This window comes from Rosa rugosa, chromosome 4 (genome assembly GCF_958449725.1).
Source record: "Rosa rugosa chromosome 4, drRosRugo1.1, whole genome shotgun sequence".
NCBI lineage: Eukaryota > Viridiplantae > Streptophyta > Magnoliopsida > Rosales > Rosaceae > Rosa > Rosa rugosa.
The window spans coordinates 18,933,258-18,952,498 of record NC_084823.1 but is presented as its reverse complement, the minus strand read 5'-3'; the positions used below and the strand labels follow the sequence as shown (position 1 = coordinate 18,952,498).

The window sequence follows — 19,241 nt, the reverse complement described above, 5'->3', positions numbered from 1 at the left end:
TTAAGAGTTAGAACGGTTGTAAATCAAGTTAGCATTTTGTTGCTAAGAGAAAGTGTTTGTTATGAACAACACTACTTGTGTTCTGTAAACTCTTGTGTTTAATATTGGATTGTTTTTTTCGTGTTGGCTACGTTAAAAGCCACGCAGTGAAGTTTCCTCAGTGGAGAGGTTTACACTGCGTTAGCAAATCTTCGTGTCGCGCATCGCACTTTCTTTGGTTAATTTCATTGAGATAAAATATTTTATCAATACCTGTTCCATCTAGTATTTTCACTTGGCATCAGAGCAGGTTCTAGAACTCTCTAGAGATCCCAGGAAAGATGGAACATTCACGTGATAGGGCTACTGGGGGATCTATAAATAGTCCTCCATGGTTCGAAGGTGGATGTGAAAAATATACTCAATGGAAGATTTACATGAAGTCATACCTCTATGCTCAAGATGAACACGTGTGGAACATCGTAGAAAATGGTTGGAATGTACCTATGGCAAAAGCAAAAGAAGAAGGCTCTTCCACTGCCACTCCCAAACCAAGGAAGGACTGGACTGAGGAAGAAGTTCGTGACTTGCAAGCTGATTTCAAAGCTAAGAACAGCATCTTCACAGCCCTATCGGAGCGAGAAAAACTGAGGATAAGTCATTGTGATACTGCCAAGCAGGCATGGGATCTCCTACAGACTACCTACGAAGGAAATAAAAAGGTACGTGCACAGAAACTGCAAGCACTGATTTTTGAATTCGAAACCATGACCATGGCAGATGATGAAACCGTGGACGACTTCCATGGTAGAATTCTTAAGATTTCCGGTCAGTGTCGCAGTCTAGGAGCACCTTTTGATGAAGATAAAATAGTCAAAAAGATACTCAGGGCTCTGCCAGAAAAATTTCACTCAAAAGTCACTAGCATAGAGGACTCTTTTGATATAGATGATTATCCACTTGATGAGCTCATCGGAAATTTGAAAACCTATGAGATGAGGTTAAAACCTGAGAAGAAAAACAAGGGTGTAGCTTTCAAAGCTGTGAAAGAAATTGAAGAGGAAGAAGGATCGCTGGACCTAGCTCTACTGACAAAGGAATTCAAAAATTTTCTCAAAAGCAAGAACTCCTCTAAAAACGCAAATGCTCCCAGAAGGAATAACTATACTGGCAATGGTAGCAACAATGACTACAATGGTAAGAATGGAAGAGGAAGCTTCAAAGGAAATCAATCAGGAAAACCAAAGTGCTATGAATGTGGTGGTTTTGGTCATATATCTACTGACTGTGGAAATAGGAAGCTTGGAAACAGCAACAACAAGTCTCTCCTTTCAACTTGGAGTGATGATGAATCTCAAGAAATTGAAAATGTGGCCCTTGTATCATCACTGCTGCCTGATTCTGGAAGTGACGAGTATTTCTCTGATGATGATGAAACAAATATCCGCTGCAAACGACTCTACAAAGCTTCAAAGGCTACTTTGATTAGAAACTTGAGCTTGGAAAAAGAAGTAGACTTCCTGAGAACTGAAAAAGAAAAGGTGGAGCATCTATTCGAATCTTCACAATCTGCATGGAAGATGGAGAAAAGCAAACTCTTGAGTGAATCAGCAGATCCACAAAGTGACCAAGAGATACTGACGTGGAAGACTGAAAAGAATGAGTTTCTCAACAGGATCAAACTACTAGAGCTGGATGTTAAAGGACAAAGAGCCTTGAACTTGGAATTGTTGGCGAAAAATGAGTCTCTTCAACACGAGTTAAAATTAACTCAAGAAAGATACCTCAAGTTCAATATCAGTTCCACTTCCATATTGTCCAAGTTGCTCGGATCAGGAAAAGCTCCTCATGATACATATGAGCTAGGATACACTAGAGAAAATTCCAAAAGCACCAAGTTCGTACGAGCCTCAAAACCATCTGTAGAGCAGAAAGATGTCTCCATTGATGATCATGTCAATGATATAAAGGAAGGTAATTCAAACCAACACCTTCAGGTAAAACTTGACCAAGAATCCCCCACTGGTCAACCCAGGTACGCAAACCCTAGAATCTTTATTCCTACTTGTCATCACTGTGGTAAGATTGGCCATATCAGACCTAGATGTAATGAACGGTTTTCAAACTTAAAATTCTCTCAAGAAAAATGTACTGTTGAAACCCTACAGGTTGAGCTTAAAGAACAAAAGGAACTTATTAACAAATTAACTGAAATTGTTTCTAAGAAGAATCCTCAAACGGAAAGAAGAAAAGATGTCTGGACCAGAAAAATTGAAAGCAAAAATCATAGGTCCCTTGTTAATGAAACTGATGATACATGTCTTTTTGTTTGTGCTAGCCAAACTCATCAACGCTCTCACATTGAGGCAACTTGTTTAGTAGCTTTAACTGCATTAGCAGACAAGCGACGAGATTTTTGGTATGTAGACAGTGGTTGCTCAAGACACATGACTGGAGACAAAACCTGGTTTACTTCATTTGAGGATGAGAATACCACTGGATCAGTCACGTTTGAAGATGGGAGGAAAGCTAACATTCTAGCTCGAGGTACAGTAAACACTCCAGGTATACCTAACCTTAAAAATGTGTTATTTGTTGAAGGATTAACTGCAAATCTGATTAGCGTCAGCCATTTGGCTGACGACTATGAAGATGTCTGGTTTAACAAACAGAGATGTTTGGTCCTAAATCAGAAAGGAGAAAGTATCATGGGAGGTAAGAGATCTGTCGATAACTGTTATCACATTCAAGCTAATGAATCTTCTAGTTTGCAGTCTTGTTTGTCTGTTAAATCCACAGAGGAAACCTTTGAAATTTGGCACAGAAAGATGGGACATGTCAACTATCAGGACTTGCTAAAATTATCTTCCAAACAATGTGTCCGAGGCTTGCCAAATTTAAAAGGTAAAACTGACAAGATGTGTGGAGACTGCAAGGTGGGAAAGCAAACTAAGGCACCTCACAGAGTGATAAATTCTGCAACAACCACACAAGTATTGGAGCTATTACACATGGATCTCATGGGACCAGCTCAATCTGAAAGTCTTGGAGGTAAGAGCTACATACTAGTGGTTGTGGATGATTTCTCAAGATACATCTGGGTAAACTTCTTGAAAGATAAAACTGAAACGTTTGAGTCCTTTAAGAATTTGAGTCAAAAATTAATCATTGAGAAACAGTCATCTAATAACTGCTTAGTGAGAATAAGATCAGATAATGGTACTGAATTTAAAAATGCCTCTTTTTCTAACTACTGTCATGAGCTTGGTGTGTCACATGAGTTCTCAGCTCCAATCACTCCTCAACAAAATGGGATAGTGGAATGGAAAAATAGGGTATTACTAGACATGGCTCGAGTAATGCTACATGCTGCAGGTTTAAGCACAAATTTTTGGGCTAAGGCAATTAGCACTGCTTGCTATACAATAAATAGAGTATTCCTCAGACCAGGTACTGATCAAACTGCCTACGAGCTGTGGAAAGGTAAGAAGCCAAATGTTGGACACTTTCATGTGTTTGGCAGTCCTTGCTACATTCTACGAGATAGAGAGCACCTCGGTAAGTTTGATGCTAGAAGTGATGATGGGGTGTTCTTGGGGTATTCTCTGAACAGTAGAGCTTATAGGGTTTACAATAAAAGAACTCGTGTTGTGATGGAATCCATTAATGTTTCTATTTATGATCAATGTGTGAAATAGGACGTAACATTTGCAGATACCTCACCCTTCTCGGTCACACCATCACAGAATACTGAAACATCATCTAAGGAAGAGGAAGAGGAAATCCATGACAACATTTTTGAACCAGCTCCCACCCAAAGAAGAGGGTTCAAGCAAGTTCAAAAAGACCACTCCACTCAAGATATCATCGGCAATCTAACTGATGGTCCGATAACAAGGAGAAAGGCTGCAGTCCAGGTAAGTTCCTCCGAGGTAAGTGAAGAAAATGTATTACTGTGTTTTATTACCGAAAATTTGGCAAGCATGAACATTATATCTCATTTTGGCTTTGTGTCCATCGTTGAACCAAAAAATATTAAAGCAGCTTTGTTGGATGATAACTGGATTAGCGCTATGCAGGATGAACTGAATCAGTTTACTAGGAATGATGTATGGTACCTAGTACCACGACCTAGTAAGTGCAATGTTATAGGAACTAAGTGGATTTTCAGAAATAAAAGTGATGAAAAAGGAAACGTGATTAGGAATAAAGCCAGACTAGTTGCTCAGGGATATTCACAGGTTGAAGGACTTGACTTTGACGAGACATTTGCTCCTGTAGCTAGGTTGGAATCTGTTAGATTACTCCTATCCATTGCTTGTCATCTCAGGTTTAAATTGTTTCAAATGGATGTCAAAACTGCCTTTCTGAATAGATTTCTTCAAGAGGAAGTTTATGTAGAACAGCCCCCCGGTTTCCAAGATCCACACAACTTAGATCATGTCTACCGGCTCAAGAAAGCCCTGTATGGGCTAAAGCAGGCTCCTAGAGCCTGGTATGAGAGGCTATCCACTCATCTTTTGGGAAAAGGGTATACTAGAGGATCCATAGATAAAACATTGTTTGTGAAACAAACCAAAAATGACCTTATCATTGCCCAAGTGTATGTTGATGACATTGTGTTTGGTTCCACCTCTAAATATCTTGTCAAAGAATTTCAATCTGTCATGGAAAGTGAATTTGAAATGAGCATGTGTGGTGAACTAACATTTTTTCTTGGATTGCAAGTAAAGCAGATAGACACAGGTTTGTTTCTCTCTCAATCAAAATACGCTGAGAACCTGATCAAGAAATTCAAAGACAGTGACCAATCCCATGAGTACAACTGTCAAGTTAAGCGAAGATCATGAAGGAAAAACAGTTGATCCTACTCTCTATCGAAGTATGATCGGGAGTTTGCTCTATCTCACTGCCAGCAGACCTGACATCTCTTACAGTGTGGGAGTGTGTGCTCGCTTTCAAGCTAACCCTAAAGAATCACACATGGAAGCTGTCAAAAGAATCATCAGATATATCTCAGGTACAATTGACTGTGGCATTTTCTATACCTTTGACACTAACGTAGAAATTGCAGGATATTCTGATGCTGACTGGGGAGGAAACTTAAAGGACAGAAAAAGCACTTCAGGGGGATGTTTCTTCATAGGCAACAATCTGGTTGCCTGGCACAGCAAGAAACAAAATTGCATCTCTCTTTCTACTGCAGAAGCTGAGTATGTTGCAGCTGGGAGTTGTTGCACGCAAATGCTTCATGATTATGGCATCTCTCAAGGTAAGTTGTCTATCTTTTGTGACAACACTAGTGCTATCAACATCACCAAGAATCCTGTTCAACACTCTCGAACAAAGCACATTGATCTTCGATATCATTTTATTAGGGATTTGGTTGAACAAAACATACTTGAGTTAAGCTTTGTACCCACTGAGAATCAACTTGCTGATTTGTTTACTAAGCCTCTTGACACTGCTAGGTTTGAGATGTTGAGAAATGCACTAGGGATATGTTCTAAACATTGATGCTCAAGAATGACTGTCCACTATTGATTGAGAAAATTTTGATCCTAGTATCCCTTGACCACAATTACTAGTGAATTGTACATATTTTCAGCTATACTTTGTTGTCATGCCTTATTCTGGACAAATAAAATTGTGTACTCATGTTTAGTCACTAAATCACGCAACCTTACTATGCACCTTCACTTATAGCCTATGTGGGGGCATGCTTTGTGTTTCCTGTCAAAAGAGATTCGGTGAAGTAGAGGAACTGCTTAAAATGCTCGAATGATTCATTCCCTCTTCTCAAAGTAATCAGGTCCTAGTTGTGGTGAACTTTCTAGGGTTTGTAAGAAACGAGAATGGATAACTATATCCTATCTCTTCGAGTAATCAGGCCTTAGTTGTGGTGAACTTTCTAAGGTTTGCAAGAAACGAGCTGGTGAGTGATCTTTGCACGTAAAATAAAATATTACTGACAACTACTCGAGACTCTCTCCATGGAGCATCCTTGTTATGTTTAGTACCCTAAGAACATCTGTTCTGGGAGTTGCTGAGAAGATTCTTGTTACATGAGTTCAAGTTGTCACAAAATAAAAGCAATCAATGACTCAAATCAAATCCGTGCTTGGAACAATGTTTCCTCCTCCTTCTAAAGGAAATATCATGAGCTTGGTGTACTTGGTTAGTTTTCCTACTTCACTCCTTCTCTCTGTCATTAAACTTATTTCCAAGCCCCACATACTGGTTATACTCACTTTAATCACAGCGTTATTTCTTATGGTCTGAATATGAGTACCAATTCTTTTTGTTGATAGAATACAACATGCTTCGTGCTCTGAACTAAGTTCCCTTCACTACGTGATTTGTGCTTTCTGTGATTGAACTATGCTATATTTTCTCTCTTCAATATGACACATGCATTCATTGCCTTGATACTTAGCCAAAGAAAAGATCATGTGATATAATTGCAGATTATGGGAATATTTTTGACTCTTCGTTTCCTTTCTTTGCTTGCCCTCTGGCTGCTCTTAATTTCCATAATAATTATGCCTCAGTTGAGGGGGAGACGTTCTATGCATGCGTATATCTAGGAAAAATAAATTGTCATAACTTCTCTCTTCAATTGAGACGCTATCCCAATCGGTGTGTTCCTTGGTTTTCCCTAAACCTAACTCTTCAATATATAGCCTCTCTTGTCTCCCTCAGATTTTATTCTTGGTTGTCTCTGTGTGCAGGTTCATTCACTACCTGGTTTCTCTCACCATGGTTCGCACAAAACAAACCACTCGACTTGGAGGTCATCGCCGCCTGCCTCCTCCAGAAGAAGGCCGTCAGGCCGCTGCCAGAGCCGGGATTCTCCATCCCGGCATGCACCGTGTACGCAGTCGGAGTCCTCCTCCTCGCCCATCCTCTTCAACTACATCTTCTGCTGCTCCTCCTCCTGTCTCTCTGGAGACTCTTCGTGACCAGATCTTGGTGGCTGACTGGCGAATTGCCTGTCTTACGACGGACATGGACGACATGCATTCTCTTCTGGTTCGTACTCGTCATGCTCTGACCACCCTCACACAGGAACTCCGGAACATGCAGCGCCACCCTCCTGGGTTTGACGCTCCCCGTCCTTCCAACGCCATGCAGGAGCCTGTTGCACTGGAGGAGAGCTTGGATTCCATGGATGAAGAGGAGTTTCTAGACAACGTCACCAGGCTTTGTGAGGAATTTGACGTGCCTTCCCATTCAAAGGGGGAGAAGTAACAAATCTTTTAATTTTTCTGCCATTTATGTTTTCTGCAGTTTAATTTCTATCAAACAATGTTTAATTTTTTATTGTTGGGTTGTAAGTGCATAAGCACAGACTATTTGTTGTTGGATGCTTGCTATTATTAGATAATATTGTTTTGTTTTGGCAACTTGGATCTGGAAAAGGATGGAAACTGATTCCTTAATCCAAGTAGCACCCTTTGTTTAGTAATTAGTGTTTATCTGTGAAAACTAACATGCAGGACAAAAAGATGGAAAAATCATGTGTTGAATGGGAATGCCCAAAGGGGGAGATTGTAAGTATATTGGCCCATTACCATTCAACAAATGATTTCCCATTACGACAAGGAAACCGGAGCTTCAAGAAAACAAAGAGAAAGATTACAAGATCGGATCTTGAAGAAAAGATCAAGCCAAATCGAGTCACTGATCTTGAGTTTAATGTGTATTCATTCCATATCAGTTGGTATAAATTGATATGCATATCGGTTATTTTGAGTCAATAATCTCTTTGCATTAAAGTGGTTTTTAACATGCATATCAATTTGTGATCTTGTTTAGGAAAATGTCGATTGCATATTCAAAAACTGTTTTAAACATTTCCATGTTTATCTTAATTAATTATTAAGAAAAGATTTGATTGAGGGGGAGTTTTTCTCCCTTATAAAAAGGTTTCAAAACTAAAGTTTGAGTTGGGGTTTTTGACAGCATAAATTGTTTTCTATTGAACTACTTGGTTTGTTCATATCGTTTACTAAAAACTCTCTTTACTTGTTTCATGTGTGATATTGCATAATCATTCATACTCACTCTCAAGATCAGTGATTCATTTGAGAGAAAGGAAGGTTGAAGATTGATTGCCTAGAATGTTGAATTAAGAGTTAGAACGGTTGTAAATCAAGTTAGCATTTTGTTGCTAAGAGAAAGTGTTTGTTATGAACAACACTACTTGTGTTCTGTAAACTCTTGTGTTTAATATTGGATTGTTTTTTTAGTGTTGGCTACGTTAAAAGCCACGCAGTGAAGTTTCCTTAGTGGAGAGGTTTACACTGCGTTAGCAAATCTTCGTGTCGCGCATCGCACTTTCTTTGGTTAATTTCATTGAGATAAAATATTTTATCAATACCTGTTCCATCTAGTATTTTCACAGCTATTTCAATCTCTCCATCTTTTACCCTCTTTCTCACACTGTAGAACTTCAAGTCTATATGTTTTGAATTATTGGACCTTTTGCTATTCTTACTGAAGAACACAGCAGCTTGATTATCACAATAAACTTTCAGCTTTCCATCAACAAGATTACTTAAAATCTTTGTTTCCAAAAGAAAGTTTCTGATCCATAGGCCTTCACATACACCTTCATATATGGCTATAATTTTTGCTTGCATGGTGGATGTGGCATTCTGTTAACGTTTGAGATCCGAGGGGTTTCTAATTAGCTTTAGAGAGAGAGAGAGAGAGAGAGAGAGAACGACACAAGCGAAGTATAGTGGTTCGTTTCCCGCCTTAGCGGGAGACTACGTCCACTTGAATGTTATACTAGTGTGTTGAGCCTTGCGGCACAAGGGGGATTACAAGATATGTAATGGGATGTGGAGTAAGTGGGAAGGAGTCTCCTTTTATAAGGGAAGGAGGCTCCCTCATTTACATTTTCTTAGATGTGGGACTCAAAGTCACAATTCTAGTCTAGAAGAGCATATTGTGGAGGCAACTTGGCAAGGCCGGAAAGGTGGTTTCCCAGCAACGGATTTGCGACTTCCGGATACCGTAGCGTAGCTTGAACATAGGGCTACAAGATGCAAGTAGCGGTTGGGCCTCACCATGGCTTGTGGGTGTCCCAAAGAGGGTGTTACTTATGCTTGGTGAGATAGCAAACTAGCCTTGCTAGTAGAGGTATCTACAAGTCCCCAAAGTCCCCAAGTAAGAGGAGCTTCTTGGTTGGGGAGTTATAATCATGAAGTCATCAAGCATAAGTAACCGGGCGGCACGGAGCCCCTACAAGTCCCCGAACTCCGTAAGCAAGAAGGGACTCATTTAACCTACACAATGAGACAAAAACGTGCATATGTAGAATGCTTGTTGTATTGGTTACCGTTCGTATTAATGGAATGCGAAAAGAATTCGATTTGTAGTGAACAACAAATGGTAGAAGAATTCAATATTCCATTAATGTGTATGAACATGTAAAATATTGGTAATTGTATATGTGGATCTTATGGCCATATAACACGCACAATAGATAGTGGCAAGTGTAATGGGTGTCCATATAAAATTGTGGGAGTAGTCCCGGTGACATCGTATGAAGCGTTTGTGAACTTGGGGCTTAAGTAAAGCATGTTGGACATGATCGAGCAAGTTGGGTTGTTCGAGCAAGTTGGGTGTAGTTGAGTGTGTAGGCGTTGTGCGAGCATGCGAGGCGTGGCCCAAGCGCAAGTCGTGCCCATACTTGATACCCAAGAGAGTCGTAACCCGAGCAAGTCGTTTATCCGAGCATGTTTAATTAAGTCGTAAGTGTCACAAGCTTCTAAATGCATGTCACATGAAAGTGAATTTAAGCATGTATGTGTGTAGCATGTAATTGTAGTAAAGTTGCTAATAATACTTTGTAGGCATGCTTAAGGGTCATGGAGACATGTATAGTCATGGCAAAGGCTCTAATTGTAAGAGTGTAAGAGATAAGATATAGTTACTTATCTTATGCCGATTTGGAGTGAATTGGAGTTGTCCAAGCATGACGCTCCATTGCTCCGGCGAAGTTCCTTAGTAGAAGGATGATGATTTCGTTAATTGGAGAGGTGATTGATATGTCTCCTTGAAACAAAATGAGTGATTAGTACATGGGTATGTAAACAAATCAACACTAGTATCTTGCATATGTACTTTGATGAGTTATTTAAGCGATGTACGTAGTTGATTACAAATGACATGTTGCATTTGTGTGCTTCCAATGTGATATTCAAATTGACAATGAAATTTACAGATTCATTTTTAGATGAGATAGCATGTTGTCAAGTGACAGCCTTTAAGTTAAACGGGCATGCGGCCAATATAGTACACATATGGTTGTGTGTGTAGCAAAGTCTGCATATAACATAATTATTAGTTTAGACAATCATGCTATAACAATTGCTGCATGCATGCTTGTACACTTAGGAATGCTTACGCCCGTAACACGATAACCATGTATCAATTAGGAGAATATATAAGTAATAGGCATGCTGATTGACAAATGATCTGGACATACATCTACTTTGAATGTAATCATGGTAGATAAACATAACTATTTTAGCATGATACCATGGGCATTTGACAGTGTTTGAGAATTTTGACTTATTCTTGCCGAAAGAATAAACCATATTTGGATTCTCTTAAACTTTGCACAAATGAGAGACACGTTATCTAGAATAGAACATTCTCCAATAATCGTCAAATTACATGTGTATTGAGTCTAACAGCAGTAAGTGGTTTACAACACCAAGACATGCATGTATTCATATTGATGATCCTATGAATATAAAGCTCAACGTGATTATGGGCTGCCATGCACTTGTTTTTTGAATGGTGTCTGCGGTCATGGTAATGAATATATTAACCATATAGATTGACTATGCGATGAGCCTTGTATAATGAACAAGTATTAAAGCTGTTAGAGGGATGTGTACTGTAGGCGTGCCCATGCAACAAGTGTATGATATGTGTCGTTGTATGGGAGCATAGCAGGTCATGTGATGAAGAAAACATGGCACGTAGTCGGTAGAGTAGCAGCTATGATAATTGTGAACATGCTTTAGATAATTATACTAGGCATGTATGTATATCAGTATATAGCATGCTTCGGGTTTGCACAATGAGAGACAGAGATTTAAATTTGAAGTCTTATCTTCTTGTTAGCCAAAAAGCTTTGAAGTGCTGCTATGCCCGCCGCGCAAGGTAAGTGCTCGTCGTCAGCAAAGATCAGCTGAGTGCGTTATGTGCTTGTGCGTCAAGTAAGCCAACGAAGAAGGCCGCTGGCTGCCTGCTAGTGTGACTATACTGAGGTGATGAGCTGTGCTGCACATGGTGGCCTCTGACTATGATCAAAAGATGAGGATCATGATCAAAAGATGGGAATGATGATCGATGGCCTCTAAAGCATTGACGCTGACCAAGTGGGTTTGCGTCATGAGTGTTCGCAGCACACTTCACGTTGACAGGGTGTTGGGCAGCTGCTGCAATTGATGCCTTGATGTACTGATCAATTTATGGGTGGTGTTGATTAGTTTCTGCAATTGACGCTAGGCTTGCTGTTTGTTGGTGAAGTAACGAGCCAAAGGAAAGTGCTTCGCTTGGCGGACTAACAAGCCACCGGCGGTGCTTTTCTTGGCGGTACCGTGCCTGGCGGAGGCTTCCCAGTGGTGGCTATCTGGCGGAGTATGCCTAGCGGTGACGCTCAGCGGCAGAGTTCAGCGGTGACGCTCAGAGATGATGCTCAGCGGCGGAGTTCAGCGGTGGTGCTCAGCGGAGTTCAGCGGTGATGCTCAGCGGCGGAGTTCAGCTGTGACGCTCAGCGGAGTTCAGCGGTGACACTCAGCGGTGATGCTCAGCGGAGCCCGGCCAGTGGTAGTGGGGCTCGTTGGCGGAGCTTTGGTCAGCGGTCTCTTAATTCTTCGTCAAGCTTGTTCGATTATTGAATGGCAATGAACAGAGTGATAAGAGGTGACCTGTGCTTTACGCTTTGGAGTGTGCGTTCAATGTTGGTGAATGAGGTGTTGATGATGGAGCTTGGCGCTGGCGCCTTGCTGCTGCCGGCTGCTGGATGCCAGTTACCGTCGTAAGGCTTGGCGGTGACTTGCTGGCGCTCTAGCTGCTAGCTTTGCTAGCGGACCGGTGTGCTGGTCTGCTGGCGGCTTAGCGGTGCGTCAAAACTGATGGGCGGTGCATCAAGGCTGCCTAGCGGAGGTGGGATGATCAAGTTCCACAGGCCGCCGGCGGATCGAAGCTTGGAGGAGGGAGGAGGCTGGGTGTCCAGAGTAATTGGCACCCAAATACTTTTTTTTTTTTTGTTACCGCCACGTGAGTTTACCGCTGGGCTGGTACCACTAGCAGTGAAACTCAAAATTCTATTATTATTTTTTTTTTGTTTTTCTTTGTTTTACCGCTGGGGTAATGTTGATCACAGGTGGGCATAAGTTGCCGCCAAGATTAAAGAAAATAGGTGCTCAGTGAGCGATGGATTTGAATAACTCAAGGAAAAAAAAAAATTTCTTTGAGCCCGGTTAAGCTGACTTAACGCATGGTAAGTGACGAAGCCATTGTGTCGGCTTCCCACAGACGGCGCCAATGTTAACGTTTGAGATCCGAGGGGTTTCTAATTAGCTTTAGAGAGAGAGAGAGAGAGAGAGAGAACGACACAAGCGAAGTATAGTGGTTCGTTTCCCGCCTTAGCGGGAGACTACGTCCACTTGAATGTTATACTAGTGTGTTGAGCCTTGCGGCACAAGGGGGATTACAAGATATGTAATGGGATGTGGAGTAAGTGGGAAGGAGTCTCCTTTTATAGGGGAAGGAGGCTCCCTCATTTACATTTTCTTAGATGTGGGACTCAAACTCACAATTCTAGTCTAGAAGAGCATATTGTGGAGGCAACTTGGCAAGGCCGGAAAGGTGGCTTCCCGGCGACGGATTTGCGACTTCCAGATACCGTAGCGTAGCTTGAACATAGGGCTACAAGATGCAAGTAGCGGTTGGGCCTCACCATGGCTTGTGGGTGTCCCAAAGAGGGTGTTACTTATGCTTGGTGAGATAGCAAACTAGCCTTGCTAGTAGAGGTATCTACACTATCAATGATTGTTTCATTGTTTTCCAAGCCACTGCACCACTTGCCAACATATATACATAACCACAAGTAGACTTCATTGATGCAGGATAATGGCCTGCAAAATCTGAGTCTGTGAAGCCTACAAGTTCAAGTTTCTTCACACGCTTATACACATGGCATGTGACTCTTAGTCCTCTGTAGGTATCTCAATCCTTTTTGCCAACAGTCCAATGCTTGTGTCCAGGATCAGATTGAAATCTAGACAACATTGAAGGAATGGATGGATTTCAAAACTTTTTAATTAGTGCGGAATTAGTTTAACAATTAAACTACTAACTAAACATAAAATCCATTCCTTTAACCCATGATCTTGGCTTATTGTGATATGTATATAAACATAGCATGCATAGTAAGGAAGAACAAAGAAGGAGTTTATGTTCTACTCACCCTTGGAGCGTGATTTTAATCCGATCCAAGTGAACCACCAAAGTTCCTCTCCTTGATCTCTCCTTGTGTGTGTTTCCTCCACCTTGAAGCACCTTGAATTAAGAACTCCTTCTTGTACTCCTTCTTGTGCTTGTAATCTCCTCCTTGATGTAACAAGTAAAGCCACAAAAATATATGGCCTCTAAGGATCTTCACCAAGTGAATCAAGAGATGAAGAAAGATGAAAGAAAAGAAGAAATTATGCAAGTGTTCTTCTTTCCTTTAATTTCTGAAAAATGGACCAAGAGAGAACACTCTTTCTCTCTCTCTAATCTGAAAATAATAGTGTGGAGACACACTTATTTCTTTGTCCATGCTTTCACTTTTATATAATAGGAAATAACTCCAATTACTAAAAGAAAAATATTGACTTTCATAAAGCCAATATTTTGGCTGGTCCATACATGTTATTGGGCACTAAAAATGTGTCTTGGGCTTTCATTTAAATCTCATTTAGTGAAGCCCAAGTCCACACCAAAAACCCGACAATCATTTAGGCCCAATAGGTTCGGTTTTACCCGAAAATTCTAATTATGTTCAAATAATAAATCTAATTAATTATTTGCTCATAACCAACTCTTGTTTAATCTTCTTCATATACAATCTCAATGATCCACTTATATGGTGTGCGATCTCTTAGGTTCTAATTAACAAGGCAGTGAAGTTTATAGAAACCATTCTATTTTGTTTACGAATCAAAAACTCCATTTTTGATTCTCCCTTGTTATTAGGATAATAAATGTTTATTAATCCTCGGGGACTTCACAAGTCATGAGTGACGTCTTGCAACATATCATGACTACCCTAGTTAATGTAGAATGACAAAGAACCTATTCAATTGGAATTACAATACAATACGGTCCTTCTCTAACACGATGTTCTAAATCACATCATCGGGGTATGGAATTGATATGTCAATCCCCTAATGTGATTTTCATTCTTATGTGATTCTTAGAATGTGATTAAAAACTCCTTTTTAAATCTCATTCAATGCTTTGGCCAAAGACTCATTGAATCACATCTTTGAACATACACCTTATTTACTTAAGGATAGAGATTCCTTGTTGTACACTCACATGTCTCCATGACCGAATTGATTATACCAATGAATGCATCTATTATATCCATTAAGGGACACAATATTATTGCATCATCAAGAGATAATCAATTCACTCATAAGACAACTATGGTGTCTCAGGTCAAAGGACTAATTTGTATTATTGCAATTTAGAGTTCAAGTTTGACATATAAGTAAGACTCCATACAAGAACTCTAATGATCGCGTTCAGTGTACTCTTTAAGTTAAGAGCACCCACATACTTGTATTAGTGTCTCTACACAAATGACAAGAGACATATCATCCTCCATATTGAGCATACATAGTATGTGCTAGTCTTTCCGGATTATCAATGTCCAAGTGATAATCCTATGACTAGGAACCTTTTAGGATAAGAGTGTGAAAGAGTAAAGGTCTCACACATCTAACTCTTTAGATTACTTTCTCTTTAACTCATATTCCTTGGACCTTGTTCAATCAAATATTAAATATAAGTAATGAACAATAAACTTGCCCTTTTGATTAATAATAATTACAATAATAATTATATCAAAATGATTGTTTTAGGACACAATTCCTTCAAACATGCCAACTGCAAAGGATAAATCTGGCCTAGTGCACACTTGTCCATACATGAGACTGCCAACTAATCTAGCATATGGTACGGACTCCATTTCCCTTTTCTCAACACTTGTTTTAGGGCATTGATCCTTATTTAATTTATCTCCCTTAGATATTGGAACCTCCCCATGAGCACAAGTAGCCATATCAAATCTCTGAAGTATTTTTGAAATGTAGGCTTGTTGAGATAATCCCAATAAACCTTGTGCTCTGTCTCTCTTTATCTCAATTCCTAATACATAAGAAGCCTCTCCTAGATCCTTCATATCAAAAATTTTCGACAGAAATATTTTGGTATCTTTCAGCAACTTAATGTTACTGCTAGCAAGGAGAATGTCATCTACATATAGGATAAGAAAGACAAACTGGTTTCCAACAATTTTAAGATAAACACATTCATCAACAAGGTTTTCAGTAAAACCAAAAGATGCAACCACAAAATCAAATTTTCTATACCATTGCCTAGATGCCTGTTTAAGTCCATATATAGATTTCTTAAGCTTACAGACTAAGTTTTCTTTTCCAGTTTCAATATAGCCCTCTGGTTGTGACATGTATATCACTTCTTCCAATTCACCATTCAAGAAGGCTGTTTTTTACATCCATTTGATGTAACTCCATATCATAGTGAGCTACAAGAGCCATTATGATTCTAAAAGAGTCCTTAGTTGAAACTGGTGAAAATGTTTCTGTAAAATCTATACCCTCCTTTTGTGTGAACCCTTTAGCCACAAGCCTTGCTTTATGTCTCTCAATATTTCCCTTGGCATCTCTCTTAGTTTTGAACACCCACTTGCTGCCTATAGGCTTGTGATTTGGATCTGGCTTCACAAGCTCCCACACTTCATTATTATACATGGATTCAAGCTCTGCATCCATGGCTTTCTTCCATTGTTTTGACTCATTACTTTATGCAGCTTGCTTAAAATTTACAGGGTCATTATCATCTGCTAAAGTGCTCTCAACTTCTTGCAGATAACATAAATATCATTTTGACCACCAAAAGTTGGCTTCCTAGTTTTTTGTGATCTTCTAGGTTCAGCTACATTTTGTTGAGGTTTAGGAACATTTTGATCTGGTATAGGTTCAGCCACTTCAACATTTGGTTTTCAAGTTCTAAGTCACCATCTGCTTCATTGTGAACTTCACTTTCAGTTTCTGCATTATTTTTAAAGTTTGGCATTTCTATTTCTGTATCCTCACTTTCTGCAATTTCCTCAAAATCATCAGTTAAATCTTCAAATTTTGTATTGCAAATACTCTCCCCCAGAAATTTAACCTGATGAGTTTCAAAAATTCTAGGTGAGTAGTGAGGTGCATAGAGTTTATAACCTTTAGATTTTTCACAATAGCCTATAAAATGACAAGTTACAGATTTAGGGTCAAGTTTTCCTAAATTGGGATTGTAAATTCTTGCCTCAGCTTTACAACCCCATACATGGCAATGATGCAGACTAGGTTGCCTACCACACCAAGACTCAAATGGTGTTTTATCCACAGACTTGCTTGGGGACCTATTGCAAAGATAGTTTGCAGTTCTTAAAGGTTCTCCCCAAAACATTTTTGGCAACCCAGAAGTACACATCATACTTCTTACCATATTCAACAAATCAAGTTCTATTCTTTCTCTCTGCAACACCATTCTGTTGGGGATTGTATGTTGTTGTATATTGAGCTTTTATACCTACATCCTGCAGATATAAAGCAAATGGACCCTTTTGTTGTCCTTGCTCAGTATATTTACCATAAAATTCACCCCCCCTATCAGACCTCACAGTCTTAATTTTCATTTCTAGTTGATGTTCAACTTCAGTTTTGAAAATTTTAAATGCCTCAAGTGACTGTGATTTTTTTGACAATAGGTAGATGTAACAGTACCTTGAATAGTCATCTATGAATGTAATGAAATAAACATTTCCACATATTGTTCTATGCCTGAAGGGACCATATATATCTGTATGAATTAACTCTAGCAGTTTTTCACTTCTGCTAGCAATCTTTTTTCTTAAGTTTGTCATTTTACCCTTAAAACATTCAATGCAGTCTGCTAGGTCTGAAAAGTCTAGTTCTGGAAGTGTTTTGTTCTTTACTAATATTTGCAGTCTTTCTTTTGAAATGTGGCCTAGTCTCCTATGCCACAAGTAAGCTGATTTATCATTGAACAAGGTCCTTTTAAAACCTGTGATGGTGTTGTTACTTAATGTGTTATTTCTATCTTCAACAAGTGAGATTACTTGTTGAGGTATTGAACAATTCAATTTCATATAATTATCCAAAATAACACCAGAACCATATAACAAGGAACCTTTAGAAATTTTTATTCCATCCAAATCAATGTAAAAATAGCAACCAGTCTTAACCAAAAGAGACATAGAAAGCAAATTCCTCTTAATCGAGGGAATGTAATAAACATCATCCAAAACTAAAAAAATTCCAAAACCTAGATCTAGTCTTAAGGTTCCTATAGCCTTCACTGCAACCCTCATGCCATTTCCCACACAGACATTGGTTTCCTCACTTCTTGGTGCCCTCTTCTTTGTGAATCCCTGTAAAGAATTCGTAAGATAGCACTTGAACTTAAAAGCTTTGGTGGTGTTAGGTGCTGCAGTGTTTCTAGATGGCTTAGTGTGGTTTTGGTGACCTTAAGCTTCTTTTTCTTTGGCTTTTCCACCAGGTTCACAGAGGTTGCAGGCTCTCTCTCTTTCTTAATTCTATCTTCTTCATCAGCATAGATAGATATGAGCTCATCTATGGTCCAGGTACCGTTTAGAGCATTGTAGCTAGTTCTAAGCCCACTGAAGGTATTTGAAAAGGAATGCAGTGCAACATGCACCACTTGGCTATCATTCACTCCCATCAGTAACTCCCTGAGCCTAGCATTAATGTGGATCAGCTTCATTATGTGCTCTCTAACTCCCCCAGATCCTTCATACTTCAGCTCATGGAAAGCCTTAGACAATCTTGCAGCCTCTACTTTCTTACTCTCTTTAAATTTTCTCTCAATGGCCTCCATATAGTCAGTAGCCAAGTCAGGTTCTTCTACACTACTACCTCTTATAGTGTCAAACATAGTGTTCCTAATGGTGTTCTTGGTCATTCTATTTGACCTGTGCCAGGCTTTAAATGCCTTAACCTCCTCAGCTGAACTATCTTTAGTTAATGCCTCAGGTTCATCTTCATGAAAGACTAGGTCTATATTCTCATGCATCATCATATAACGCTCTACCGAATCTCTCCAGGCTCTAAAGTTTGTTCCAGTGAGCATCAAAACATTGTTGAGGTTCATGTAAATACTTCCTAATGAGCAAAGTCAAAAAGAAAAATTCTATAAGTTTCAGTTTCAAAACGCAAAAATATAAAGTTTCAATTTAGCAATATTTCTGCAGATTTATGTGTTAGTTCCAAAAGTAGTTCAAAAACACATAAAACACCAAAAAAAAATATCAACCATAATGGCAACAAGTACCACAAGATACTATGTCAATGAAAATACCCCAAATCTGAATTTCACATTAGGCAACACTTTTGTAGCAGTAGACATAATGTACTTAAGTTTCTGAATCTTCACCCCATAATTAGAGAACTCAAGTTATCCAAAAAGACAATTAACATCTTATGACAGTAGAAGAGTCTTTAAGTATCAAAATATGAATTCAAAATCATGTGTGAAGCTGTTTGTCACCAAACTATGCTATATTAACACTTCTTTGGAAGACACGAGTAAGCACAGTTTGAAAACAATTAACACAAGTTTCCAGGTCATTTTTATCTTAATGATCAAATGTAAATAATAACAGAAATTGCTTTGTGCAACATGCCCATTTTTATTTGCAACAACCTGTGACCTAAATAAAGTTTAACTAAATTCAATTCAAGACATCAAGGCACTTGAAAATAAACTTTACTCAATCTGCAATTTTCTCAATGAAAATATGACAACATTTAACTCAAACATTCATCAATTTATCATATAATCATGTTCAATCACAGATATATATTAGCAGAATGCAAAATATTAAGCACAACCATCCATAAGCAATCACA

At 39.2% G+C, this 19,241-nt stretch overlaps 1 protein-coding gene across 1 annotated transcript; it reads left to right on the top strand.

Annotated features, from left to right (window-relative positions):
• Positions 1-320: 320 nt before the first annotated feature.
• On the top strand, positions 321-7,230 carry LOC133744461 (uncharacterized). Its single transcript, XM_062172566.1, has 4 exons — positions 321-3,566; positions 3,678-4,725; positions 5,252-5,450; positions 6,711-7,230. The coding sequence occupies exons 1-4, from the start codon at positions 321-323 to the stop codon at positions 7,228-7,230; spliced, it is 5,013 nt and encodes a 1,670-aa protein (XP_062028550.1).
• Positions 7,231-19,241: the final 12,011 nt, after the last annotated feature.

Excerpts from the sequence above, each read along its gene's own strand:
- LOC133744461 (XM_062172566.1), top strand. The coding sequence starts at position 321 with ATGGAACATTCACGTGATAGGGCTACTGGGGGATCTATAAATAGTCCT. Across the intron at positions 4,726-5,251 it reads AGTAAAGCAGATAGACACAG|GTAAGTTGTCTATCTTTTGT; the intron begins GTTTGTTTCTCT and ends GCATCTCTCAAG. Across the intron at positions 5,451-6,710 it reads AAGCCTCTTGACACTGCTAG|GTTCATTCACTACCTGGTTT; the intron begins GTTTGAGATGTT and ends CTCTGTGTGCAG.